Source organism: Aspergillus tanneri (genome assembly GCF_003426965.1).
Source record: "Aspergillus tanneri strain NIH1004 chromosome Unknown AapTan_7_pilon_pilon_pilon, whole genome shotgun sequence".
NCBI lineage: Eukaryota > Fungi > Ascomycota > Eurotiomycetes > Eurotiales > Aspergillaceae > Aspergillus > Aspergillus tanneri.
Genome location: NW_022984634.1, coordinates 2,076,142 through 2,102,777, shown reverse-complemented (window position 1 = coordinate 2,102,777; position 26,636 = coordinate 2,076,142). Strand labels below are relative to the sequence as shown.

Genomic DNA, 26,636 nt, shown 5'->3' with positions numbered 1-26,636 from the left:
TGGAACGAGTGATGGGAATACCTCAGCAAACCCTGTTCAAGGTTCTGCAAGCTAGCAGCAACAGGTACCTTCATGTCTTCCTCCAGGTGGCTCACGCCTTCTTCTCCACATGAAACTTGTACATCGTCATATAACCCCTGGACACGATACCATACTTATCGAAATACCTATTGAAATACCAGTGAGTCGAGAGTGATGACCATGGGAAGAGCAGAGTACTCACTTCTGCATATTATAGAAGTGCTTCTCCAGTGGATACAGATCCTCCTTGATCAGAAACCTGCAGGCATCATACAGATCCAGGAGGGGATAATCATCCAAAACGTAAACATGGAGACAGCCACCGGGATACGCATAAGTGTCATCCTGGATTAGGAACGCCCGCGTGATGAACCCAGGAGTGTATCCGGATTCCGTCAGATTGTCGAAGACGTCGGTCTCATATCTGAACAGCTGGGTTGCGCGGTTTCTGATCTTCCCCTGGGTCTCTTTACATCCATTGGGGGATGGAACCCTCCTGTACGGAGTACCCTAGATTAGTACTAACATGCAAGAAGATTGAGCTGGGCTGGGAAGATGCGCACTCGATTTTAAGCTGTACCATGAACTTCATTCGAATTGAGATTGAAAGCTCCTCTGCCCTAAAAAGACCCACTCGTTCGTTGAGTCCGCTGTCGGGTCTCTTCCAGATGAGCGTTTCCAAGCGGAATCGGAAGGAAAGAAATTCGATCTCAAAGCCTTCGCGGCCTCGAAGAATGCTTCCATCGGGGTAGCTCTCGTTTACACTCTCGTCGCTCAGGTCGCTCAGGTCGCTCATAATAGAGAGCGAAGAACGGGGGTTAGAGTACGATAGATTTAGAAAAAAGCATGGATAGAAGAGTTTGAGAGAGAATGGGCACAAGGGGAAGAAGAGAAGTGAGAAGAAGAAAAGATAAAGTAAGATTTGTTAGGTCACTCTCAACCATTCACTAGATGGAAATGTAGTTGTGTTTCATGGGAGTTTTATGCGTGGTAGTTAAAGGCTGCATCCAGTATCAGGCTGCAGTACTGGATCCTCGCATACTGTGATGTAATCCAGGTCCAGAAATTGTGGTATACTCCAGCCAAATACTCAGGACTCAAGGACATAGACAAATAGGCAGATAATATAGCAGGAGACCAGATTAGATAGATGGCAGCGATGCTGCTTTCTCTCAAGACAAGCATACCAGCTGTACCTCGATGATAAGAACATACGGACCAAGCTCAAGACCTCAATCTCAGACAATACTCATTGTTTACTCTTCTAGCAGATTCTGAATAACTATAACTGGCTATTTCCTTCGTCATAATTAGAATGTCGCTCTTTTATTGGCGCTGAGGAGAGTGTTTTGCTAGCGGGCATGCATACGGTTTGGAACCGCAACACGAGTTGCGGTTCCAAAACAGCGAATCCAAAGACGTTTAAAACGCATCATCCTGGAATTATCATAGTTTCTGCATAAAGTGAACAATATGTCGAACCATAATCTTGGATTAGAAGACTTGGTACCCAATAGGATTGTGGAAAATGCCAAGTAATTAAATGGAACAGGGAATACTGGATGTTTCAGCCAGAAGACCCGTGTGATCTGGATGGCAGCGGTGGATCAGATATCCAGCTCTTATTTGGGCGATAGAATCATTAGGTCGATGTGGGTGCCCAATGATATATGCCTTCAAGTCCTTCGGATGGTTTTATTCTTTTGTATTGACATCCAGCTGCGAACCTGCGTGGACGATTTATTCTGTTTGACTTGCAGTGAGGGAATCATTTATCCATATAAGTATTAACATTTGTTACCACGCTGAGTCAATACGGCATTTATCTCTCCCCAGAGACAAAGTGGATTCTACCGACAGAAATGAGCCTGATGCTTCTTTCCACCTCCGTTATTATTCTCGGGAAACAGATGCCCCGAAATCGGCAGACTGTATACGACAAGTGGACTCCACAGCTCCGTTACCAGATGCCTAATTCGCTCTTCTCGAGTGATACCCCCTTTTTTACTCTTCTGATCCAAGAATGCCAAGCCCGCTGAGTCAAGTCTGTCTAGTCCGACGTGGCTGAGCGAACCCACTGCTGCAAACGAAATCCCCCGCCGGCAGCACATGGCGGAGGCTGTGCCGTTGCAACAAGACAAGACTCGCTAGTGAGGAGCTATGGGCGGGATGCTGGAGATCATCCCGTGGCCTAGCAGCTCTACCCACGGGTTTCAAGGAGCTAGCAGGGGCTCGATTCCGTGCTTATCACCCATCTTCTTGGCTCGGGTGAACATCCACGGAGTTGTTCAGGCGCCGCGAGATCTGCATAAGCTGGTTTTCGTTGGAAGACCAAGTAATTTTATCGTCATCGGCGGCTCATGCGCAGAGCAGCTCTGGCCAGAGGTCGAATAGAGCCTAGATGCTTTGCATGGCCGATAAAACAAGACACTTGCTATTGGGCAGAAGCCAGCCATGGCGTTTCATATCCCAATTTTGGAATGAAACAGCCATCGGAGATGCCTCCCACCCACTCCATTCTACCCACCCCGGACCGTTCCCTCGGTCTCAGGATCTGGACTGAGCCGTATCTTCATCGTGCCAAGATGCCTTCCAAGATCCATTCCGGTCAGATACCTCCTATTTACAACCTCGGAGAGCGCAGATACCTGAGGGCAAACCTTGGCACAATCCCCAGGGATCGACAGACGATCTATCGCATCATCAGCCTCCGTGTTCTGGTTGATATGATTGGAGCCTGATCTTCACCCTGCCAGACCCGAGAGCGGAACCCAGCAACGATAATTGCGGTGCGGCAATGACGACTGGATGCACTGCCAAGGATGCGCCAAGATACATCTATGCGACGAATCCAATGTCAGGTCGATGTGTGATGGCAATAGGGGTACCCCGTTGCCTCTGTGGACGGAGTATATCGGAATTCCTGGTCACCGCATGGTGATGCGTGCGTGTCTGCATCCGGATCAATATCGCGACGACTAGGCTTGAAACACGATACGAGCACGAGTTCGACATGGATAGACAGATAAAGAGCCATTCACTCGAGACACATGGTTTCTCCACTGCGAGATGTTGGGCTGACTGCTACAGGATATCGTCTTGGCACTCCATTCGATTAGTTCTTGGGCATGGAGGGCATTTTCGTAGATATAAGCTTGCGGGGCCCTAAGGTGTTCCATAGCTGAGACACCATAAGTGCAATTGGATTGTAAATCTCGTGAAATCCTGACTGAAATCTGGGACAGTCATGCAGAATTATCCTTCCTTTTCAGCAGAAGACATGCGCCGGGTTGCCCCTCCCAGTAATCAATTGATCTACTGGGACACACCGGCAGTTCCCAATCCATCTATACCCCGACTGGACGACGAATCCAAAGAATCCAAAGACCCAACACATCTCTTGTCCATAGGAGGTAGTACAACCGTCTCTCTCTCAGCGACCGTCACCGAGGACGAGGAGATGACCCTGCGCTCGATCCTATCCAGACACTTTCTTGCGGATATAGATCCCACACACACCGATGTCATACTCATTATCTGCGGCTTTGTCAGTGGACTGGTTGACGGACTATCATTCAATGCATGGGGGAGTTTTTCCAGCATGCAGACAGGTACTACGACCCCTCCCACCCAAGAGTACGCCGCATACTGATCCAGAATCCAGGTAACACCGTCTTCATTGCCCTAGGAGTCTCCGGCCAACCCGAATATCCAGCCTATCTGTGGGCTAAATCTCTCATTGCCCTCACCACCTTCATCTCTAGCAACATTCTCTTCATCCACGTCTCACGAATGCTACGTCCCCGCCGCCGCTCAACTTTCATTCTTTCCTTCGGCATACAAACGGCCGCCATCTTCGCCGCTGCCATCCTCGTCCAGCTGAAAGTTGTCGATCCCAGGCCTGAAGACCCCCGCTCCCCAATCGAATGGATGCAAATTCTGCCCATCTCGCTACTTGCCTTCCAAGCCGGTGGACAGATCTGCGCCTCGCGCATCCTAGCCCTCGACGAGATCCCTACTGTCGTGCTGACAACCCTCCTGTGCGACCTGCTGGTGGACCCCAAGTTATGTTCCCGTGGGTGGCGATCGAATCCCAGGCGTAACCGTCGGGTTGGAGCCTTCCTGGCTCTCTTTCTGGGGGCCATGACAGCCGGTGGGTTGTCCAAGGTGACTGAAATGGCGGCTAGTTTGTGGTTGGCGATGGGGTTGAAGTTTGTCATCACCGTTGGATGGGTGGTTTGGAAGGCGGATAGGACGAAGAAAGAGGATGTGGAGGGATAAAGGGTTTTTTTATTTTAATTTTACATACATTCTTGTTCTTGTGGTCTAGATGACTATATATTATAGAGCGTGGAGTATAGGAGGCCTGGTATGGATTTGATGGTTTATCTAAACGCGTAGGTAGGATATATGATGCCCTGTTTATATCTACTGAATACAGCGAGTTATCATATTATACCCAATCAAATTCACAGTATATTTTGGGCGATAGGCACTTTCCATTGTACAAGGAACTATGCTAGAGTATGGATATAGGAAGGATAAAGTTACATCCAACGGACGAACAAATAGCTCTGAACCCAGTTCTAGATGTATGTTTCTGTACTCAGGCCCAGGAATTAATTTTTCGCAGAAGGAATGAGATTGGATGTTACTCGAACATTTAATCGGCATTAACCTTCGCTCCCTTCTTAATATATTGAGCGGGGTTCCCAGAAAGACGTGCCAATATCTCACCATTGAAGTCACATCAAACGCATTGCCAAAAAGTCTTAAAAATTATACTATGTATATTTAATTATACAACCATTAAACCAAATCAAGGCAATGACCATCCTACCGTCATCTATTATAACAAACATTGTCCGCCGACTAAACAGCCAGATAGCACCAATTACGATATCCCAACCAAGATAAATAGCCTAGACCCGCCCCTTCTAGACTCACTAACTCAAACAATGACCCTTTTTTCTCAAAGACACCCCGATCTCATCGCAGTTATCCTTATAGGTGAAGGGAACAAGCCCTTCATCGGCAGTGCCAATATCAACGAGATGGCAATAATTACAACTTCTATTGCTGCACGACAGTTTATTACCAAATTCCACAAGCCTGTAAAGCATACATGACTGCCCGGTGCCGGTGATTTGGAGAATCAATGGGTATGCACTGGGAGCTGGATTGTTAGTTGCTGCGTCTTGTGACTTTCGCGTTGCGAGTACTACGGCGGCTTTGGGAAGCCTGAGGTACGTACATATATATATATATATTCTCTTATTTCCATATCCTAGATAAGGTGATAGATATACTGATTGTCGATATGCTACCAGGTTGTGATTGGAGGCCCCGGCGTTGTTGAAGCAGCTCTGTTGTTTGGATTGATAAGGCGGGAACGGAGGCGTCAATTCCTCCTGCTAGGAGACAACATTCCAGCCCAGAAAGCTCTCAGATTGGGTCTTGTTGAGAAAATTGCTGAACCACAGATGTTAGACGAAGCTGTGAGCAACTATACTGAGCGTCTGGAGGGAAATGAGCCTCTCGCTGTTCGACATCAGAAGGCACTCATTAGGCAATGGGAGCGATTGAGACTATAGAAGAGGGCCATCAAGGCTGGAGTAGATGCCTTCGGGGAATCATTTGACTCAGGAGGCCCAAGTGAACCTGTTAGATTGATGACTGAGTCCTTGGAGGCCAAAACAAGCAAGAAAATGAGCTCAACATGGTTTAAGTTGTGACTGGCTGATTGACTGATTGATGCATGAGCTAGATAATGCCTCAGGCACATAGGGCTGTGGCTGTCCATTGCTCTGATTGGCCAGCCATAGCCCCGCCCCAGCCACGAACAAAAATGCTAAAAATATGTCTTGCCACACAGCCACTAAGCCCGTCTGGGTAAGTATTTACTCAGGAGGACAATAGAACGCGTAGGCACCACTCATAAGATCTCCATTTAAATATCAACCGCACTAGACAAGAACAGCATTTTTCTCGTCTCAGTTGGTTCTTCGAGTGACAAAGACAATATTTATCATGGCGCCCTTCTACGAGTCGCTTGCAAAGCGAGCCCTGGAGACAGCAGACACACATGTCGCCAAGCGCGATCTGACCGTCAACCACACCCAGGCGGTAACTCTAGGGGTGATGGCTGCATATGTGGTAGTGATTGCGCTTTTATGGAATTTACCATATGTCCGGTGGTCATTATGGCCTTTTAAAGTGAGTTGAATATGCCCAAAATGCTATGCGCAAGTGTCGGAACTGATTTCTACAGATGTTGGTGATTGCGTTCCATGAGTTCGGCCACGCTATTACTGCATGCTGCACCGGCGGCCGAGTCAAATCTATCTCCCTGGATCCCCATGAGGGAGGAGTCACGCACATGCAAGGAGGAATCAGCGCCATCACACTTCCCGCGGGATATTTGGGTTCCTCGATAATCGGGGCCCTGCTGATCTTCGCGGGGTTCAACATCGTTGCGAGCAAGGTCGCCAGTATTATTTTGGGCGTCTGTTTCCTGCTCACGCTTTGGTGGGCCCGAAGGGACTGGCTAACCATTCTCACGGTGCTTCTTGCGGTTGGGTTGCTTGTAGCATGTTGGTTCATTGCTCATGGTGAGGCGCTTAGATGGGTTGTGGTAAGCTCCTGGACGAAAATTTTCGGTAACTATCTATCTAAATGATAAACTAATGCATCTCTAGCTTTTTATTGGTGTTATGTCTGCGCTCTATAGCGTCTGGGATATTGTAAGACTCCTTCCTACCTGCAGTCTCTGTTTGACGCAGACTAACTGCATTGCTAGTGTGATGATCTAATCATCCGCAAAGTGAATACCTCTGATGCCAGCGTCTTTGCTCAGCGTTACGGAGGATCTTCCAGATGCTGGGGAGTCATCTGGTCCGTTATCTCTCTTTTGTTCATGGCTGTGGGCATCATTGCTGGGATTGCCGCGTTTCCCCAATCATTCAGCCAACAACAGGATGCTGCAAAGGACTTCCTCCCGACTCGTTGAAGTCTAAATGAACTGTTACGTTTATTCTTGATTTGTAGTGATGTTGAAATGGCCTTGTGATGGAAAGGGCTATCGTGGAAATTCGGATTGACATGATCTTGCTAGATGGCATGATTATCTGTCGCTTTATGAATGTTTCTGCTGGCGGACATAAGTAATGACTAATGTAACGTATCTTTATTTCTATTTTATATATAAAAAGTCGAGATCCTCGATTTCATTGTAGTTTGTGGTGGGCCGACGTGCGATGGTATGAAGCGAGGATAGTAATAATAACACCGTCGAGATGTCGCCTTTGTATTTCCATTCTTGATTGCTGCTCCTATACTACTGCAATCGTAAGTGCTAAATCCTGTCTCATGTTTCTATGGTGTTGCCTAATCATGTGGTATATGTATTCTTGGCGCTCTTCCATTACAACACTACATCCGTTACACCCATCACACCATCACACCCATTACAACAGAGTGATAATTCATCAAAATGGGTGCAGTTATATCGACAATTGGCGCTTGCTATTATGCATTGAAAGCCCTTTGGAGTGAATTGTCCCACTGTGCGGTCGATTCCAACGCTCTTTTTCAACGCATTGCGACACCCAAGCTTCCAGTCTCAGATCCGACGGTCTCATTCTGGCAGACGAACCCGCTATACCCCGAGTTGGTCAATATGAAGTCAGAAAAGCTGCCACAGTCTGCAGACATCGTGATAATAGGCTCCGGGATGTCAGGTGCTAGTGTTGCCTACACAATTCTGTCAGAGTGTCAGGCGCTCGGCGAAGAGAAAACGGTTGTTGTACTTGAAGCCCGTGAGGTGTGCAGTGGAGCAACTGGACGAAACGGCGGTCATCTGAAATGCTCACCGTATTCCCTATACTCTGAACTAAAGGAGATGCTGGCGCCAGGGCGGGCTAAAGATGTCCTGAACTTCTATCGTCGTCATGTCCCCCTCATGCTTGATCTAGTCAAGACTGAAAGGCTCGAGGGTACAGAAATCAGAGAAGTGGATACTGTTGATGTATTCCTGGAGGATACCCAGTGGGAAAAAGCGCTGGCTATGATTCAAGTCCTTCGTCGAGATGTCCCGGAAGCGGCAGAGGATATCGTAGTATGGGAGGCTGAGGAAGCTCGCAAGGTGAGTCCATTGATCGTGTATATTCACTACAAATGTTGCCCTAGGCTCACTGGAATTTAGAAATTTTCGATTGGCAACCATTGTCATGGAGCTATTTCATATCGCGCCGGCGCAATGTGGCCTTATAGGCTTGTAGGCTCTATTTACGCAGCCTTGTTATCTACTTATGGCAAAAAATTTTCCATCGAAACTAGCACAACGGTCCAAGATATTAAGATTGAAGAGAATGACTATAGTCCGTATTGTCTGCATACATCCCGCGGTGAGATACGTGCTCGACACGTCGTCCATGCCACAGACGCATTCGCAGCAAATCTCATTCCTGGACTAAAGGGTAAAATCTTTCCGATTCGAGGACACATGTCCGCACAGGAGGCGGTCGGACCCTCTTTAAAGCTGGATGGGTCTCTGTCCTGGAGCATTATCGGTAAGAAAGGATTCGAGTACGTCACACAGCGGCCACAGGAGTCCGCAGGCAGCCACAGCCCTGGAGGGGAGATCATGATTGGGGGTGGTCTCTTCCAATCTGAAAACAAAGCAATAGACGAAATTGGTATCTGGAAAGACAACAGTACCAATCCTATAATCAGCGCATACTTGGGTGGAATATGGCCTGTTACTTTCGAAAGCGAACACACAAAAGTACTCCAACTATGGACAGGATGCATGGGGTTCACTATTGATCTCCTTCCCTTTGTCGGACAAGTCAGTCCCAAGTTCACCGGCAGAGTGCCACGACGCAAGTCAGGCAAAGGAAAAACCTCGGGGAAACCAGTTGGAGATTCTCCCAATGAATGGATTACGGCAGGCTTCGGTGGCGATGGAATGGTTTCGGCATGGTTGTCGGGAACTGCGGTCGGGCTGATGGTCCTGGGACGAGAAAATATTCAACATGAGACGCGACCGGGACTGCCTGCTGGCAAAGTTACAGATTGGCTTCCCAAGGAGATGTATCTCTCTGAAAAGCGAATCAGGAATGCGAGTATTTACAAACTAGCTCAAGCTTTATAGTGGTGTGGTTTACAAGATGGCTTAATAGACAATAGGCATAAGCCTGAGTTTGGTACAGTATCTACTGCATCTAATATTGCGCACTAGGATGAATCAGGCCAAATGAAGGAGCCGGTTATAGTCATAAGTGATCAATTCCCCTCTGAAAACGACAACTCTATATTCTAGCTATATCAGTAAGTGTGCTCCATAATATATGACGCAATATGCCTATGGCCTCAACGGCAGAAGACAGACCTTCCCCGTGCCCAAAATAGCTAGCTAAATTCTACACTGGACACGATATTGATGAGGTATACAATTCCACAAATGAAGGATACATTTTTCTTCTTAATAGCCTGAATGCGGAGACCACTACGGAGCCTTGTCCGTGGCGAAAGAAGCTGGCCAAAAGCCAAAATCTGGGGTTAACACTGACAGAACGCATCCAAGGTATATTTACTGTAATAATAAAGGAGGATCCCTTGCGGCGACCACTCTGGCTACTCACCCAGATCGGGAGATGGCTGATGAGTCCGAGACCAACCCTCAACGAGTCAGGTTTTATCTGTTGAATGACCTTTATCCGGGGATATAATGTCGCCCTGGTCGTGGCTGTGCTTCAACTATGTGGCCTGATTGCCCTGACGACTCTCAGTGGGCTACCTTTTTCTATCTGCTTTTCCTACTACTGAAGTGAACAGATTGTTGTATGAACGGCTACGACGACACTCTCATGTCTTCCATCAACGCCATGGATATGTTTCATAATCATTGCGGGACATGCATGCAGGGCAGTGGCACCCGGTCTCTTGTTTTCCATCTAATGCTATTGGTAATCTTGTAGGCGCAGTGTTTGCCCCGCCCATTTCAGATACATTAGGGAGACGCTTTGGCATGTCCATCGGTTCCCTCTGATAATTGTAGGGATGACCATCGAAGCAACAGCCTCGAGAGTGGCTTAGCTTATCGGCAGACGCTTCCTGATCGGAATGGTGATTAGCATATTCAATGCAGCAGCTCCAATCTATCTGGTGGAGGTGGCCTTGCGCAATGGAGAGGGTTATTTGGTGGGCTGTACATCGTTGTGGGATATTATATAGGGGCATTGGGTGGGTATTTTTTAATTTCATGCTCTTTCACTGTCTAACTTGTCAGCCCGTACCTGGATTTTCTATGGGACGGGATTCTTAAACACGAACTAGTCATGGAGTATCGTCATCGGCCAGGGCGTCCATCGCTCATAGTCCTAGTGTCTACCCGGCTGATTCCCAAGAGTCCTCGATAGCTTTTTGCCAATAACAAGCTTGAACAAGGACGGCAAGTGATGGTGAAGTACCATGGCAATGGCAATGCTAATTCTGTACTAGTCAGCTACGAATGCAATGAAATTGAGGAAGACATCCGCTTTGAAATCGAAACCGGGCGACGACGCTGGTGGGAACTGCAAGCTCCTGTTCACTTCGCGGGATATGCTATAGCGTTTCTGGCTTCTATTTTTCGTCTGTATCTTCTCCCAATTTATCGGAGGATCAGTCATTATGTGAGTGTCTATTCTCTAACTTACTGCACTGGATGTGGGCTGACAAAACAATTACTTCATGCAGGTTATTCTTGAGAGCGCCAGCATCACCGGGTCACACCAGCAAATTCTCCTCAGCGCCCTCAATATTGTTTTCTCGTTCAATAGCCGCGTCGTCCGTAGTTTCTTCGTTGACAGATGGGGTCATCGCACCCTCTTCACGGCACTTTCTTCACGGGTCTTATTTAGTCCTATAAACGAGATAGCCTCGTTTGACCACTCCAATATCACCCACAGCATGGATACGGCTTCGTCGCCCGTGTCTTCCTGTATAGTATTTTCTACTCATTCTGCTGGACTCCGCTGCAATTACTATATCCGGCAGAATCCTCCCGAACCGCGTGCGTGCAAAGTTGTCCCTACAGAACGTAGCGACTGGCGGTGCCAGTTTATCAATATGTATGCGACCCCGACTGGGATGAGCAATATCGGCTGGCGAATGTATACAACACTCCGTGGGTTTCCTGTCGTACGGGTGGTTAAGATTGGACAGATCTAACGGGATTTGTATAGTGGTTCTGCATTTCCCCGAATAAGCCCTATGTATTTCGCCCTCCATGAGACGAAGGGGCGTACGATCGAGGAGCTGGAGGACATCTTTGAGCAGCGGAACCCGGTTAAGGCGTCGTTGAAGAAAAGGGATGCTGTGGTGCGTGATGGAGGCGTTAAGATGGTTTGTGTGATTGCAATGAGCTCGATAAGCGTCTACAGGACTGGCCTAGACGTTGGCTTGGCAATATACTGCTGACACTTACGATGCAGGCTGACGTTATTCCTACCTAGTCTACGGAGTATATATTCCAATTATTATTGCAATCTCTTTTTTACTGCTGTAGAGGCTAACTACTCAATCTCTTGCAAGCATAGAGAATAAGATACGAAAAATAAAATAATAAAAAAAAAGAAAACCGTTACAGCCCCACCAGCGCAAAATACAGGCGAAAGTTTAATATCAGCCTAAGAATGCCCAGTTAAGGGTTGATGAATGTCGTACGGACTGCCCCTTGCCCTAACATGTGAGAAGGCTACCAGATGGACATAACCAACAATGCCAGATGAGTGCCAATATACGAGCGACAGGATTTATCCCAGACCACCATACTCTGAGTAAACGTTGATCAAAAGGATTCGATTCTCGCAGTGTGTGGATCTTATCATCGAGAATACTCATACATTTGTTGAGGGGTTCTCTGATTGACGTTAATAACTGGTAAACGCCCTTCGCATTCTCATTCACATTCTCATCCACATTCTCATCCACATTCTCCATATAATGATATAAGGGACCGTTTCAGGGCCAATGATTAACCCAAAAGATACCATTCCTAGACCAGGCGACGTCGATCCTGGTGGTTTGTTCCTTCTCACGGATCCACTGTTGAAGAAGGAAGAGCAACGATCTCTCACCACCTCGTATTTCTGGCGTCAGAGCCAATCACAGCGCTTGGTGAATGCAGGGACTCCATTTAGGCTGGTTGTTTGTCTGTCTGTCTGTCTGTCAGTCTGTCTTGCAGTCGTAGTGAACCTTCCGTTGGTGTTGACATATAGAATAGACACTCTATGGGAGCTCCGTATAGAGTAATATATGTGCCTGTGGTGTTCGGTGTCAACTGTCAACAGTCAACGTGACCACTTCTTCTCGCCGAGATTCATCCATCCAACTCAACATCAATCAGAAACCTGACCACTCCAGGTCACATAAGACGGCAGAGGACCAACTCTATTCTCCCACGATGTGGGGACCTAATCTCAGCTCTGCAGGAGGCTGATCATGCATGGTTCCAATCAACAAGTAATAGGTAGCCGCAAACACGACCGTCCCAGTAGATTCATCATTCTTAGGAGAGATCGTCCCTCTAGCTTAGATGGGAATCTGACGATCCTGTCCCAATCCCTCCTTAATTCTATCACTGTTAAGTTCATGGCTGATTCTTACCTTCTCAATAGTCAGAATCTCTACTTTGTTCACACACATTTATAATATACCATATACACAAAATAATAATACCTACACACAGACACAGAGACAGAAAGAGAGCGATGAAACCTCTCCTCCCCCTCATCCTCTGCACCTTCGCATCAGCATGGACATTCACCTGGCGCAACGAAGCCAATGACACCTTCACACACAGCAGCCATGATGTCCAACCCTGTACACGGATTGACCACGCCAAAGGCAGAGAATTCGACTTCGAGCCGGACAAAGACGCATACTGGTTCTACCTCTGGACTTCAGATAACTGCACCGGCCCGCCCGCCGGGAAAAACTCGCCCACGGTATGGCGAAAAATAGCTAGTAAAGATCTCCGATCGTATATGGTTGAATACGGCGATAGTACCGGTCCGCTGCCGAAATCTACTACAACTACAACTACATCAATGCCTACGGCTACACCTTCATCTATGCCTACGGCTACACCTTCATCTATGCCTACGGCTACACCTTCATCCTCCGCACCAGAAAAGAAGGATAATGGATTAATCGCCAGCGGCGCCATCGCTGGAATCGTCGTCGCGGTTGTCGTAGCGCTGGGTATTCTCGCTGCGGGATTATTTTATCTCGGACGACGGGTTCGAAAGAGACAGTCTACACCGAATACTTCCCCTTCCCATCCACAGCAGAAGGATGCATCTCCCTCTCTACCACCAAGTTCGTCGTATGGGGCTGAAATGGGAGGAAGCGGATGGGCGCCACAGTCGCAGGTTCCAATACAGTCGCAACCGATGTTGTATCATGGTGAATCGCCGATCCAGAAGGCCTGGGCGGAACTTCCTGGGGACAGCATGGTGTCGGAGTTGAGTGATAGTCGTCGACTGCAGGAATTGGAGGGACCTGATCATCCGAAGTTAATGGATAAGTGATCCAGGAAGAAAGGGGTGTTGTTATACCAATTTAATAAATAGAGATACCATATATGTTTCGAGTTTTTGTGTTTTTTGGGAGATGTATTTGGAGTAGGTTAAATACCCAGCGATGATTGTTCTGCTGTTTTATTTCATATCTCATCTCGATTTATTGACATTCTTGAATTCTACGGAATGACAACTAGATGGATGTCAACAGAAGGATAACTTACTATGACAAGGAGAAAAGTATGATCGAGTATTGTCCATAGTGCACAGCTTAATGTGGCTCAAATAGTGGACAGAAGGGCATTCCATATTTAATGGACCAAAGACAATAATTGGGGGAAAAAAAAACCAAAAAAAAAATTGCGCAGCAATTGAAAGCCAAATATTTAATGTACGCCGTCCGTGGACCAGTCCACAATGAAAAAAATCAGACGCTGGAATTAGGCACTGATATCACAATATCTATGACACAGTATCAGCCTATAAATGTCCAAATCAAACCCCTGTACACGGTATCCTCCATGCTGGCACCACTGGGCAGCTTCGACACTGTAGTCAATTACAAGTACAAAGTCCTATGTGCAATGTATGGTCGAACAAAGGAGCGTAAGAAAGTAAACAATACTGCCATACAGCCTCCCAAAAGAGAAACGGCGATCCAAAATTAAGGACCCCAAATGCGTTTCATGAAGTAAATCCACGTGGTGACCCTGTAATCACAGGAACCAAAATATGCTAGGCATACCATGATGTTCAGGGGATAGGGTATCTTGTAGCTTCTCGAGGCATCGGCATCGCTGGCATGCGACCCCCGACGCCTGCACTACGGCCTCGTCCCATGCCGGCCCGCAGGTCAAAATCGGGATTATTTTCCAGAAGAACATTTCGTTTTTGCTGGGAGGGAAGCGGAGGGGGACGCCAGCGTGGGTTTACAGGTCGCTCGGAAATGGAAGTGAAATGGCTTATATCGCTAGTAGTAGGTGAGCCAGGATCCTCAACCAATTCTTCTTCCACCGATTTCGGCTCACCATTACCCGGTGTCAGAGCGGATGGCAATCGTGGGTTGCCGACTGCGGACTCATTGCGATTAGCAAAACGAGGATCCACATCTTCGAAGTACTCGCCCGAGTTGGAACGAGCTTGCGGCGAAGTTCGAGCTGCTCCGTAAGCGTGGACAGGTGAAGGTGAGGGGCCAGTGCGCGGTCCCGGTTGTCCCCAACCGGCACGTGGAGGGGTATACGAGCTGGACACGTTAGAAACATTCAATAAGGGGGTGAAAAGAGCTCCTCTTACGCTGTCCGGCTATAAAGGCTCGAGGGGCTGACTGGCTCCGGATATCCATCCGCAGACAAGGCATGTGGTTGATGGACGTCCCGTAGAACTTGCTGATGTTCTGGCTCAGCGGAGCCCACTCTTCTCGGTTGTGGTGTCATCTCTATCGCTTGGCCAACATGTCCGGGATCCGGTGATACTGCCATACCGATCGGGCCAGGGGATGGTTGACGCATGGAATCCACAGGTGAGTCAACATAATACTCGGGCTCGACTTCTTCAGGAGACGGCATAGGCCGAGGTCCGGATCCGGGTCCATATACGAATTGCGGTGGTCCACGGTATCCTCCTCGGCCCATCATTCCAGGATGGCCTCCACGCATTGAACCCATCGGCCCACCTCTTGCGTTGGGAGGTGGGCCCCGAGGCCCTCCATAGGGTCCTCCGCGGCCATAGCCTCCTCGGGGAGGATAACCACCTCGCCCACGTGGCCCAAAACCTGGAGGCGCACCTCCCCGTGAACTCATGCTGCCGTCTGAGTACTGATTGCGCAACCTGGGATCCCCAGGAGCGGGCCGCATTCTCGGTCCGAACCCAGCAGGGGGAAGAGGGTTTCCGAATTCATCACGTGGAGCGTTGTGTGGAACTCGATCAGAGCGCATCCGAGCTGGTGGCTGACCATCCGACATTGGTGGATCACTCGGAGGGGTTCGTGAGTTAAGAGGAGTGCGATCATCGTCGCTTTCACGAGTGGTAGTACGGAAGGTAGCAAAAGTAGGCCCCGTGTCCGAGCCGGGAGGCGAACCGGTAACAAAAGGCACTTTGATCTCTTCTTTCAGTATCGAAGGTGCATTCAGGCCTGTATTGGCGCCGGCATTTTGGCGGTTGTAGAAATTCTCTCCGCTCATCTCAGCGTTCTCTGCAATGCGCTTCTTCCTTGCCTTGCGGCTCACAAGAGTCCGGCGCATCGCACATGTGACTACCCCACATGAGACGAGGATAATGGTCGCACCAAGCACGATCCATCCTCCCCATCCGAGATGCGGAACGAAAAGCAGGATATCGACTAAAAAGGCAAGTAGGGTGACGAGAAGCGTCGGGAGCAGGAGGATCAACAAGGCGAGGAGATAGCGAGGCGAATGTGACGGACTATGGAAGTGGGCCGCCACCGCCATGCATAGACAGATGAGCGTAAGGAGCGCAGCGACGGGATGCACGATTAAAATCGAAGAAAGCGATCTGCGAGTACTAGCCGGAAGGTAATAATCATCGACGTTACCGGCGCTGGATAGGTCATCTGCCGACGGTAAATCAGCTACGGTGTGAGTTCACCCAGGGGTAGCCAGAGAGACGAACCGTTGGTGTAACCGACATGGATATTGGTACACTTATCGCCCTTGCAGTAACCAAAGACTCCGTAATCGACAGTTTCAAAGGATGCCAGCGGAATACCTTTGACGATTGGGGTGGAAATAACAGACAAGAGTAAGAGAACAAACGCAACCAAAAGCAGGACCGTGAGGGGCGTGGCGGGTTTGAGCAACATGGCGAAGGAGCAGCGCCGCCGACGCTACAGGAGGCAAAGGTAGTAAAGTAGAAGGGCCAGTCGCACTGGAGTTGGAGAATCAAGAGCAAACGGCCCAGACCTCCAATGGCAGCGACACATGCAGCCAGATGAGACTCGAACCTTCTTACAACATTGGTCGGGACATTGCTCTCTCCCGTATTTCTTTTTCCTTTCTTTTCTCCCCTGCACTGGAATAGAGCTCCGCTAAGAGATCAAGGGAGGGGAGGCAACTGACAGAAAGGAGAGGACAGCAGCTACTAGGGAGCGACTCTGGGTCGACAATCCGATACAGGCAGCAAATTAACCGACCCAAGTCCGACGGAGAGGGGATAGGAGTGGAAATAGCGAATGAATGAATGGAAGGAAAAAAATGAATGGATGAATGAGAAAGAGAGATGGAATGTTGGGGATGGAACTTGGAAGTGCGCCCGGGCCGGGTCACTAAGGAGGGGGGCTTGCCTAAGGTGTCGAATTGCCACTAAGTTTATTCGAACCAGAAAATGTTTTGATCAATGGATCTCCTAAGCTGTTTTTTGAATAGTGATCATCGTCTTTCTCATCGACTTCAGATCAAGCGATGGTTCTCTAATCCCATAATATTCTTCTCTCTCTTTTTCTCTCTTCAACCTCGAATAGTGGCTGAATTACTCCGCCCAGCATTTTGACAATGGTAAGCATACGCGGCGGTCCATTCCATGCAACGCCCTCCTCTAATTCGTTGAACCATGGACAGGAAGAATGCTTTAATGTCCCACTAACTTCCTAGTTAGCCTTGTCATACCGTTAGCCCCCGGTTACTACACCGTTAATATCCATCGTTGGTGAACTGGGGCACTACGGAATCAAGGTATGACAGAAGCTAACTCCACCCAATGTACATGTGAAATCTAGGATATTATTATTTCCATTTTCTGCTGGTGGCCGAAAATATTCAGAGCCAATAGACGATTTCAATGCACTTCTCTCAAGGGGAACTGGGCATGACTAGGCAAAACCCATATCCACATAGGTGAAACTCTCTTTAAAAGTGGTACCACAATAGGGGCTTGGTATTTCGTAATAAGAGAAAGAGATTAATAGCTTATCAAGATACCAGAGTCTCGTGCTACAACGTAGATAATACTCTTGTCAGTGGATTGGATGCAATTCAACTTCCCCAAGAGCTTCGTTTTCTTGGACATAATTAGGTCCACTAGTATTTCGTATCCGTATGGCGTAGCCCATTATTCTTGTGTAGTGGTGATGATCCGTGTCGCACAACGTTGGGCTAACACAGGTTTCACGGGATGTGATCCATAAAGCTCCATACTGAGTAGATAAGATGATGAAACTCCCCTATATGACTTGCTATTATGACTCACTAAGAGCCCGGGTTCTAGTTAGTCGAACGGTTTTGTCTCGACATAAGATGCTAACGATGCTGACGATGCTGCCCATGTGACTGTTATTTGGCGAGAAAGAGGTATCTCATAAACAATTCTATGCATCGAAGACACAGCAAAATCGTAGTGAAAGCGCACTTCATGGTCGATCGACGATGGTTTAAGACCCATGTCTCCTCCTTTTCTGAAGCCTGGACTAGTGAAACCCAGACGGTTGACTCGCTGGGAAAAGATCGCCGATTTCCTTGACCCCTTCGAAGGATGAAGCACACTAATCTAACGAGATAGATCAATCGTCCGTCGTTATGAATAGACTGTATTTGAGAGTTCTACTTTCCCCCCTTTTCTTTGACGCCATGTACGTGTCTTATTCGTGGCTTGTTTCTTGATTTTGACGAAATACTTTAATAACGGTTTGAACAATCTTATAAAGTATCCCGAATAGAGCAAATCCACTCAAATAGGATTTTTGCATTTACAAGGTCCATGTCCAATATAATCGTACATGGGAAATGTAAATAACCTTTAAATCCAATGCAACTGTACTTCGTACTTGCAGCCAACATGACTACGACGATATGTCCCCCTGGTGGACGTGGGGGAAACCAAATCTCCTGGTGTTACAAGACTTGCTGCTGTATGTGACTCGGCATGGACTCACATTGACTACGACTGAGCTACTGAACTTGTGAGCTGGGCCTTCCTATCCTTTAATATCCTATTATCATTGCGCCATATACCATATCAAGCATTCTGCTTTTGTTTTTGTTAATTGGTTATAAAAGGGGACTCCCTGAGCCATACGAAGTGACTGGTCCAGGGAAAGGTAAATTCTAAAAAGAGAAGAAAACATTCAAAGAAGACTGCTTTCAGCCAACTCCATTCTATCATCGACACTGGCATTTAAATTTAAGCCTTCATCTACTGCTAGCACGTCCTGGCATGCTTGGCTTAGGATAGAGTCTTGGCTCAGACATAGACCCTTGGCACTTGATGACAACAAGATCGCGCTCCTTCACGGACTGGAACGTTCATTGGCAATCAGAAGTGGCGTATCCTTGATGGTTTAAATTCCTCAAAGGAATCTCGATCTGAATCTACTTTCTCCTAGGGTCGCTATGTTGCTACCGGCATTGGTGCTGCTGGAAATATACACAAGTCATTTTCTCCCACACCAAACCTGCTCTAATAGTGAAAAAAAAAAAAAAAAAAAAAAAAAAAAAGAATGTAATGAGAATTAAGTCTAATTCCTTTTTCGGATACTAGATCTCTCAGATCTCCTAGTCTGTTTATGTGATGTGGCTTGTTAGTGAAAATGAAGTACAGAACTGGATAGTCATGACAATAGCTAACGGGGGTGAGGAGGGAAGAGAACGGAAGCACAAAATAGGAAAAATAAAAAATAATAAAAATAATAGGTACGATTAAAAGAAAGGCGACAAACTGAACACGCAATTGGATCGAGGATGTCTCGCACGTGGAATGATAAGCAAATGGCTGGCCCTTGCTTCGTGTTGCTATGCGGACAAATCCGACGCTTTCTCCCAGAGGTTCCTGCGTAGGACAGGCCGTTGACTTACAGAGCGAACTAGTTCAGTTAAGTGGTGTTTGCTAGATTCCTCAACCTCAAGATTTGGTAGGCTCGCATTTCTCAAGCTGAAGTCGTACTGAATTCTCAACTGCTATCTCTGGCATTCAATCTATGCCAGCTTTAATTTGGGATGGTTGGATAGATCTGGACATTATGCTAACTGTATCCTACGAATGATTTGATAAGTAGGGCCGTATTGGACTCTTCGGCGCATTTTGATATACGCATTGCCGAGATAAGGTTCCTGAGGCTGAAGAATTCCCAGCTATGCAGGGTTGCGGTGGTGATTGTTGACTGAGTTTGCTTGTTATGCTGGCCCGGTTCCAAGTACGCGCTGCCAGGAAGAGGCAGGTTGAGCAAGCAACATGAATAAGGAATGGGAATTTAGGGCCTAGAACCGCGTTAACTGCTGCACTCTTATTTTTGTTCCATTTTCCATCCCCTTTCATTCCTTTTACCAGCACCTGGTGCACCATCTGGGCCATCTTGTGTACATTCTACCCCGGCCCTCGCTTGACAATTCGTACCTCTATTACATTTTGGCGGCAGGTGTTATAAAGGTATACTTGATAGGCAAGCTGGTGGAGGCGTTGTCACACTTATTGGTCATTCTATACTCCCGCCGCGTTTCAATTCTATGATGGCACCTTTTTGTTCTTTTCTTGGTATATACTTATTAAGTTTACTTACCTCATATGTGTCGGCAATGCCTCCAGGGGAACGGGAGAATGACACGACCCTCAAGAATAATACAAAATCCCGTAAAGTGAAATATTATCCCCCTCTGGATTACCTCCCTACTCTATTGTGAGCTGCTTTTCTCTCTATCTATCCCGGTAATCTATCCTAACTAGCCTAGTGGAGTCCCATTCACCATTAAAAACGACACTACACAACAGGGACATGAACTGGAATCCTCTGCCACCCATACAAACCTGGGAAACAACTACCATTGCTCATCATCTTATTCATCGTCTGGCTATTGGTACGAGGAAGTCGAGCATAATGGCCAATCCTCGTTCTTGAGCTCTGATTATAAAGACAAATATGCGGTTTTTCGAAATGTGGTAACAGATTTCCATGCAGATAATACTGGCCAGAGAGATGCCTCGCTGGCTATACAGAAGGCAATCCAAGGTATGATTAAACCGTCTTCCCTCACCGCACATTGATTATTGTAAAGGAGTATTCCCTAATACAAAAATTGTCGTACAGCTGGATCCACAAACGGACCAGGACGGGGGTCTCACGCTATGGGAACGACGGGACAACCAGCCATAGTCTATTTGCCTGCTGGAACATACCTTCTGCAAGCTGGATTGCAGTTCTACGTTGGGACCGTGTTGGTGGGAGATGCGACAAACCCACCCGTTTTAAAGGCAATCACCGGATTCTCGGGGGATCATATTATTTACGCCAAGGACCCAAACTACGTCGGGACAATTAACTTCCAAATAGGCGTCAAAAATATCGTGTTAGACTCTACTGCTCTGGACCCGTCCCTGCATATGACCCTCCTCGACTGGACGGTTAGCCAGGCAACGCAACTGTCAAATGTTGGGTTCAACATGCCAATGGGAGTGTCGAATCATGCCGGTCTAAGTACTCAGTACGATTATAACAGCAATCTCATGATAGTATGATCTGACTAAAGCCTGCGGTATGGAATAAGACTGACTATGAGCAGAATGATTTGTGGTTCAGGGGCGGTGCCGTTGGAATGAGGCTGAGTGGACAGCAGTGGGCGTTTCGAAATCTCAGATTCACAGGAACTGCTACTGGGGTTATTGCAGGCGGAACAGACATTGTCTTCGTGGATTGCCACTTCGAGGAAGGTGACATTGGAATAGATGCGAGTGGTACATCAGGCTCATTGACAGTAATTGACTCTACGGGTCGGGGTCTTCACTCACTCATTGAATCTGTTGATTCAGGAAATGCAGGGAATGCGATTATACTAGAGAACATCCAAAATACTGGTGATACAGTAGTTCTCGCGGGAGAAGCTATTCTCAGGGGAGCTGTATCGAATACTTGGGTGCATGGAACTATGGTAAACGTCACCTCATTTGATTCGCAGACCGAGAACTAAAATCTATTCTCTTAGTACGAACTTGGGAATGCAAAGAGGAAGAGGGTTCTAGGGCAAAGTACTATAACCCCGCGCAGCCCTAGTCTGTTGGCAGGCAATAAATATTTTACAATGCCACCCCCGACCTACAAAGAATATGGAGTCAACGAAGTCATGAATATCAAGTCCGTGCCGGGAAAGCCCGTACTCGGCGATGGCTCAACGGATGATACCAGAAACATCAACACCATTCTGGCCGAATACAATGATTGCAAACTCATCTACTTTCCGGCCGGCACATACATCGTGACTAATACAATATTCGTCCCTAGCGGCAAACGAATTATTGGGGATGCGTTTGCTAGCGTTATCAGTGCCGTTGGCAGCAACTTTGCAAATGCAGCTGAGCCTCGCGCCATGATCCGTTTTGGATACCCTGGTGATGTTGGTGTGTTGCAAGTTTCCGACATGATGTTCAGTGTTGCAGATATTCTGCCGGGATGCCTGATGGTACGTATGCTTCATACCTTGAAACGGCCCATTCTGACGCAGACGTGGTTGCCAGGCTGAAGTGAACATTGCCGGAAAACAGCCTGGGGACGTTGGATTTTGGAACACACATTTCCGTGTCGGGGGTGCGGTGGGTAGTAAAGTTCAAACCCACTGCAATGGCTCCCCAGCCAACTGCAAGGCGGCCTGGGGAATCATTCGTCTATCCACCACCTCATCCGCCTATATTGAGAACATGTGGGGATGGACAGCAGACCACGACTTGGACGGTGGCAACATTCAGAACATTGCTACAGGCCGAGGGATGCTGGTGGAGGCCACCCGTGCTACCTGGCTACTTGGTACAGGCTTCGAGCATCACACCCTTTATCAGTATAATTTTGAAAGGGCGCGCAATGTCTTTTCTGCCTTGCAGCAAAGCGAATCGCCGTACTGGCAAGGCCCCGGGAATCTAATGACACCCTCCCCATGGGCTGAGCACAGCATTGCAAGCGACCCGGACTTTGCGCAGTGTGCAGCTAATGATGCTCTCTGCCGCATGGCACTCTTTGAACGAATCCAAGGCTCATCTGATCTGTTTCTGTATGGGGGCTGCAACTGGGTATTCTTTAACAACAATCACGGTGGTTGCAATGGAGATTGCCAGAAGAACAGTATCCAGATTCTTGACTCGACCGATATATACTTGTACGGGACTAATACGAAGAGCACGATCAATATGATTCTCCAGGGAAACCGGGTGATTGCGACAGAGAAGGACAATGCCGGTGGATGGGGTGGGGTGATTGCAGCGTATCTGTATAATTCTCGATCTGTTTGAGAAAGTTGGAGACAGAGGAGCATATACATACTTTCGCGTTAATTGTACTACAACATAGTCGGTATCCATATTATAGATTGACATATACATACAGAAATCGAGCCATGGACCAAGAATTGCCAATCCTCGTGCCGAATGTATAGATTATCTCAGTTGTATAGCTTCAGACTTTTGTGTCGGGAATGCCTCGGGCCGCAACCTTGTCAGTTGTCATGGTCACGGGCCGCCAACGCATCCCCAACTCACCTTGCGCCCAAAATGCAAGTTTGTCCAATCACGCGGCGGAAACTGCGCTCTACGTTGATGCTCTCCAATCACTCAAAGCCATGTCGGTGACCGATTGTGTTTCGGTCCACTCCTTTCAGTCGCGGTGGCTGGGCCAAGGAGGCTGGGAGATCCGAATCCCTACACCACCCAACCACCGGAGTAAGTTCTACAGCATGGGCTGCCTCCTTGTCTGGCTCCCACTTTGGGGCTGACGTGCCAGGCACTTAATATCTCTATCATACGTCTTGTACCTGCGGATTGGTGATGTTCGTGGGATATCGCCTCTGCAAGTGAGCTCTCCACTGGCACTACTCGGTTGTCCTCAGCCGCCATGCTTGCTCCGAGTTCTGCGAACGTAAGTCTGAGAACCGTGAGCTGTAAGTATTTTCCACTAGGAGGTCGAAGGTTTTCTTGTTTTTTTATATGTTTTAGGCAAGTCTTCAGTTGGAAATGCTTTACTAATTCCTTGCAGCAAATAGGCCTCAACTGCAGCGCACCGAGTCTCAACAGTCTGCTGCTGCATCTGATGATTATTACTCCTTTTCAGATCATACTTCAAGCTCAAGATCTCCTAGCGGTGGCAGTCGAGTTACCGTTGTGCGGTATGCTACACCGAATTCTCATCCTGTATCGCGAACTTCCTCACCTGCCCTATCTCGAACGCATCTAGCCCCGTCGATGGCTTCTCAATCGGAAAAATTTGGTGGAAGCCAAAGTCAAAATAGGAGCACCCCTTCCCGATCTGCTACTGCAGTGCGTATGGTTGAAGATAGACCAGTCCATACGAGTCCTATGTCCAACAGCACCAGTCGCCAGATGCCCAGCGACAGCTATGCTGGACCCGCGCCCACTCCTGGGGTAGACGACTCTCCCTACATCCGCTTTGCTATCGGCCAGCTCACCCGCAATGAAGAAGTCGGTAGCTTAAGCAGGCAAAGTTCGGTCGCAAGTTCGGAGTCGCGTGTTGAGCGTCTCGTGTGGGATGAGGGGCTTGGGTATTTCGTTCGTTCGTCTAGTCCTGAAAGGACCGCAACTACACAGCGACCCAGCTCCCAACCATCATCTCCCAAGCCAGAATTCAGACCACCACAGAACTCAGTGGATCCTGAATCGTTTCGGCCTGTGGATCCTCCGGAAGACAGTTTACTCTACCCGTCGCTGGATTTCGTACCTATGGTGTTGAGACCCTGGGCGCTAGTTGCGATAATAATTTTCTGTCTGCTTATGATCGCTGGTATTGGGTTCTGTAATACTTGGTCTCAGAAGCACCAAGGATTCTGGGACTATGAAGGTCTGGGAGGCGGGAGATACTTTGTCGTCCAATTTCTCCCACAGATCCTGGCCGTTATCATTACGTTTTGGACCTTTGTCATTCAGGCCGCAGTTTGTCGCACCATACCATTTGCGATCATGGCATCTGAACGGCCTCTTGGCCGCGTCCTACAGATGCTGTCGACTCTTCCCCGGAATTTCATGCTACCCGATCTGTCGCACTTTCGACATGGTGAAGCTCTAGTCGGATTTTCCTTGCTAACAATTTGGCTCTCTAATCTGATCTCGTTACCGCTGCTGAGCTGCCTTTTCCAGGCAAAGTGGTATGTGATTGACGGGAAAGGAATGTGGCGATGGACATCTGTCATAAGCATTGGATGGGCTCTGATAGCGATGTACGGGCTGTTAGCCATAGGATTGCTATTGTTAACACTCCGTTTCGCCAACACCTGGTCTGGCTTGATGTGGGATCCAGTCTGTCTGGCCGATTTGATCTCAATTATACAGCGGTCAAACGTTCTGCGCGATTTTGAACAGTCCGAGACCGTGCCTGATGTAGGTGAAACCCTCGATCCTAAAACACTTCGGCTGGGCTATTGGCAGCTACCGAATCGAGAAAACATTTTCTATGGTATCGGTGAAGTTGGCGCGCCAATCGGGAACCCTTCATTGCACCGTATCGAGAAAAACCGCGAGAGGCAATATCAGGGCCTATCGAAAGTGTCGTTCGATCTCGAGCTGCAGACTATGGTAGGAAAGGGTGATTTCGATGAGCATCTATTCTCACCAGCTGTCCGTTATCGCTGGGTACCGTGGTTCCTTCGAGGAACCTTTGTTGTGGCATGGACGATGACTATCAGCGCCCTCTTTATTGCATTTGTGCTTGTCAGCTTTATCAACGATGCTATCAAAGGGGGGTTTCCGCCTCGACTACCAACTTTGCCTTCGACTGGTGCTTTCTCCTCTTCCAACTTCCTGTACAGTTTCATCCCATCTCTGATTGGAAACGTTCTGTTCCTTGCTTGGCAGCCGATCGACGTCTATTTCCGTGCATTGCAACCATTTGTTGCCCTTTCCCACCCAGACGGAGCACAGGCGGAGCAGACCCTGTTACTATCTTATCCGTCAAGGCTTCCTTTTCAAGTCACTGTCCTGGCATTACTGAATAAACACTACAAGGTGGCATGGATCTCTTTCATGGCACTTGTCTCGGCTGCGATGCCTATTCTGGCTGGCGGTGTTTTCCTCGCAATGTGGTATCCTACACATGAAGAGATCCGCATTTCCGCATTGATGCCGGCGTTTTATGCCCTTGTTGCGTTCTGCGCCTTGTACACCGTCTCTTTTTTTGCCATTTGGCCGCGTCGCTGTCGATACTTGCCCCACGATATCAGCACACTTGCTGATCAAATCAGCTTTTTCTACCAAAGTCCTTTACTTGCCGATAAATTGTTGCGTGAACCGAGAAGCAAAGCTGACCTTGTTACTCGACTGGTTATTGCACCTCCTGGAGACCGAGAATTTCCCACCTATGGGTTCGGGATCTTTGTGGGACGCGATGGAAAGGAGCATCTCGGAATTGACCGTTTCCAACGACCTGGCCGAGCTGATATGTTGATTACGACGGGCTCTATGAAGTAAGAAGTGAGCCATTAAGTGTGGCCATGAAAATGTTTATACCACGCTTGCCACCCTTTTACCTGCAATTATACCCACATGCTTGATCTACAGCAATTTATGGTTTTCGGTTTCTTTTGATGATTACGATAATGCGATCTGACTCTAATGATTTGAATGATTCTTATACGGATAATGACGGGGCCGATAATGGTAATGAGCTATGATGATGGATGTAATATTTTCCTTTTTTCTGATTATCCTCCTGGAGTTAGGGTGCATTGTTTCTTGCCAATTACTGATGCCTCAGTAATCTGAACCAGCATTGCACAGGTGTCTTTAGGTTACATCGTAGATAGAACAATAAAGGAGATTCTATACTTACTATTCCTGTAGAAGTGTACTCCTCTGACGTCATGTACCAATCGAGTCCTGATAAGATCCACTGAGTCAGCAGCCACGTGAGTTAGGAGTGCGACCATTTACTATTATGCATTGATTGATCTTCATCAACTCTTCTCTTGTTGGGATTCCCCAGCATGGGCCAGGATATCATATTCCTTGTCCCTGTCTAGCGTTGTTCATCTCTGATTTCGAGTATAGCAGCATATCAACTATGGATTTCATCCTACGTGCCTGCCTAACCTATACGGTTTCGTTCTAATAGTCATCTAATAG

The 26,636-nt window shown here is 47.8% G+C and overlaps 10 protein-coding genes across 10 annotated transcripts; 8 read left to right on the top strand and 2 right to left on the bottom strand.

Moving 5' to 3' along the window:
* Positions 1 to 91: 91 nt before the first annotated feature.
* ATNIH1004_007276 (uncharacterized protein) lies at positions 92 to 817 on the bottom strand (the record flags this gene model as incomplete). Its single annotated transcript, XM_033571901.1, has 3 exons — positions 92 to 167; positions 224 to 453; positions 548 to 817. The coding sequence occupies 3 exons, from the start codon at positions 815 to 817 to the stop codon at positions 92 to 94; spliced, it is 576 nt and encodes a 191-aa protein (XP_033425216.1).
* A 2,138-nt stretch (positions 818 to 2,955) lies between these two features.
* ATNIH1004_007275 (YoaK family protein) lies at positions 2,956 to 4,302 on the top strand (the record flags this gene model as incomplete). Its single annotated transcript, XM_033571900.1, has 2 exons — positions 2,956 to 2,965; positions 3,686 to 4,302. 2 exons carry the CDS (start codon positions 2,956 to 2,958, stop codon positions 4,300 to 4,302), a joined length of 627 nt encoding a protein of 208 aa, XP_033425215.1.
* Positions 4,303 to 6,051: 1,749 nt separating this feature from the next.
* On the top strand, positions 6,052 to 7,030 carry ATNIH1004_007274 (M50 family metallopeptidase; the record flags this gene model as incomplete). The annotated part of the gene is made up of 4 exons (XM_033571899.1): positions 6,052 to 6,237; positions 6,293 to 6,655; positions 6,720 to 6,764; positions 6,821 to 7,030. The coding sequence occupies 4 exons, from the start codon at positions 6,052 to 6,054 to the stop codon at positions 7,028 to 7,030; spliced, it is 804 nt and encodes a 267-aa protein (XP_033425214.1).
* A 483-nt stretch (positions 7,031 to 7,513) lies between these two features.
* On the top strand, positions 7,514 to 11,484 carry ATNIH1004_007273 (uncharacterized protein; the record flags this gene model as incomplete). Its single annotated transcript, XM_033571898.1, has 5 exons — positions 7,514 to 8,164; positions 8,225 to 9,146; positions 10,525 to 10,697; positions 10,762 to 11,177; positions 11,250 to 11,484. The coding sequence occupies 5 exons, from the start codon at positions 7,514 to 7,516 to the stop codon at positions 11,482 to 11,484; spliced, it is 2,397 nt and encodes a 798-aa protein (XP_033425213.1).
* Positions 11,485 to 12,776: 1,292 nt separating this feature from the next.
* ATNIH1004_007272 (uncharacterized protein) lies at positions 12,777 to 13,598 on the top strand (the record flags this gene model as incomplete). The annotated part of the gene is made up of 1 exon (XM_033571897.1): positions 12,777 to 13,598. One exon carries the CDS (start codon positions 12,777 to 12,779, stop codon positions 13,596 to 13,598), a length of 822 nt encoding a protein of 273 aa, XP_033425212.1.
* A 744-nt stretch (positions 13,599 to 14,342) lies between these two features.
* Positions 14,343 to 16,407, bottom strand: RIM9 (putative pH signal transduction protein PalI; the record flags this gene model as incomplete). The annotated part of the gene is made up of 3 exons (XM_033571896.1): positions 14,343 to 14,832; positions 14,883 to 16,158; positions 16,218 to 16,407. 3 exons carry the CDS (start codon positions 16,405 to 16,407, stop codon positions 14,343 to 14,345), a joined length of 1,956 nt encoding a protein of 651 aa, XP_033425211.1.
* Positions 16,408 to 20,107: 3,700 nt separating this feature from the next.
* Positions 20,108 to 21,493, top strand: ATNIH1004_007270 (uncharacterized protein; the record flags this gene model as incomplete). The annotated part of the gene is made up of 4 exons (XM_033571895.1): positions 20,108 to 20,208; positions 20,261 to 20,538; positions 20,617 to 21,038; positions 21,089 to 21,493. The coding sequence occupies 4 exons, from the start codon at positions 20,108 to 20,110 to the stop codon at positions 21,491 to 21,493; spliced, it is 1,206 nt and encodes a 401-aa protein (XP_033425210.1).
* Positions 21,494 to 21,604: 111 nt separating this feature from the next.
* Positions 21,605 to 22,802, top strand: ATNIH1004_007269 (uncharacterized protein; the record flags this gene model as incomplete). Its single annotated transcript, XM_033571894.1, has 2 exons — positions 21,605 to 21,982; positions 22,038 to 22,802. 2 exons carry the CDS (start codon positions 21,605 to 21,607, stop codon positions 22,800 to 22,802), a joined length of 1,143 nt encoding a protein of 380 aa, XP_033425209.1.
* A 182-nt stretch (positions 22,803 to 22,984) lies between these two features.
* Positions 22,985 to 23,297, top strand: ATNIH1004_007268 (uncharacterized protein; the record flags this gene model as incomplete). The annotated part of the gene is made up of 2 exons (XM_033571893.1): positions 22,985 to 23,228; positions 23,290 to 23,297. The coding sequence occupies 2 exons, from the start codon at positions 22,985 to 22,987 to the stop codon at positions 23,295 to 23,297; spliced, it is 252 nt and encodes an 83-aa protein (XP_033425208.1).
* A 103-nt stretch (positions 23,298 to 23,400) lies between these two features.
* Positions 23,401 to 25,982, top strand: ATNIH1004_007267 (DUF3433 domain-containing protein; the record flags this gene model as incomplete). Its single annotated transcript, XM_033571892.1, has 2 exons — positions 23,401 to 23,446; positions 23,542 to 25,982. 2 exons carry the CDS (start codon positions 23,401 to 23,403, stop codon positions 25,980 to 25,982), a joined length of 2,487 nt encoding a protein of 828 aa, XP_033425207.1.
* Positions 25,983 to 26,636: the final 654 nt, after the last annotated feature.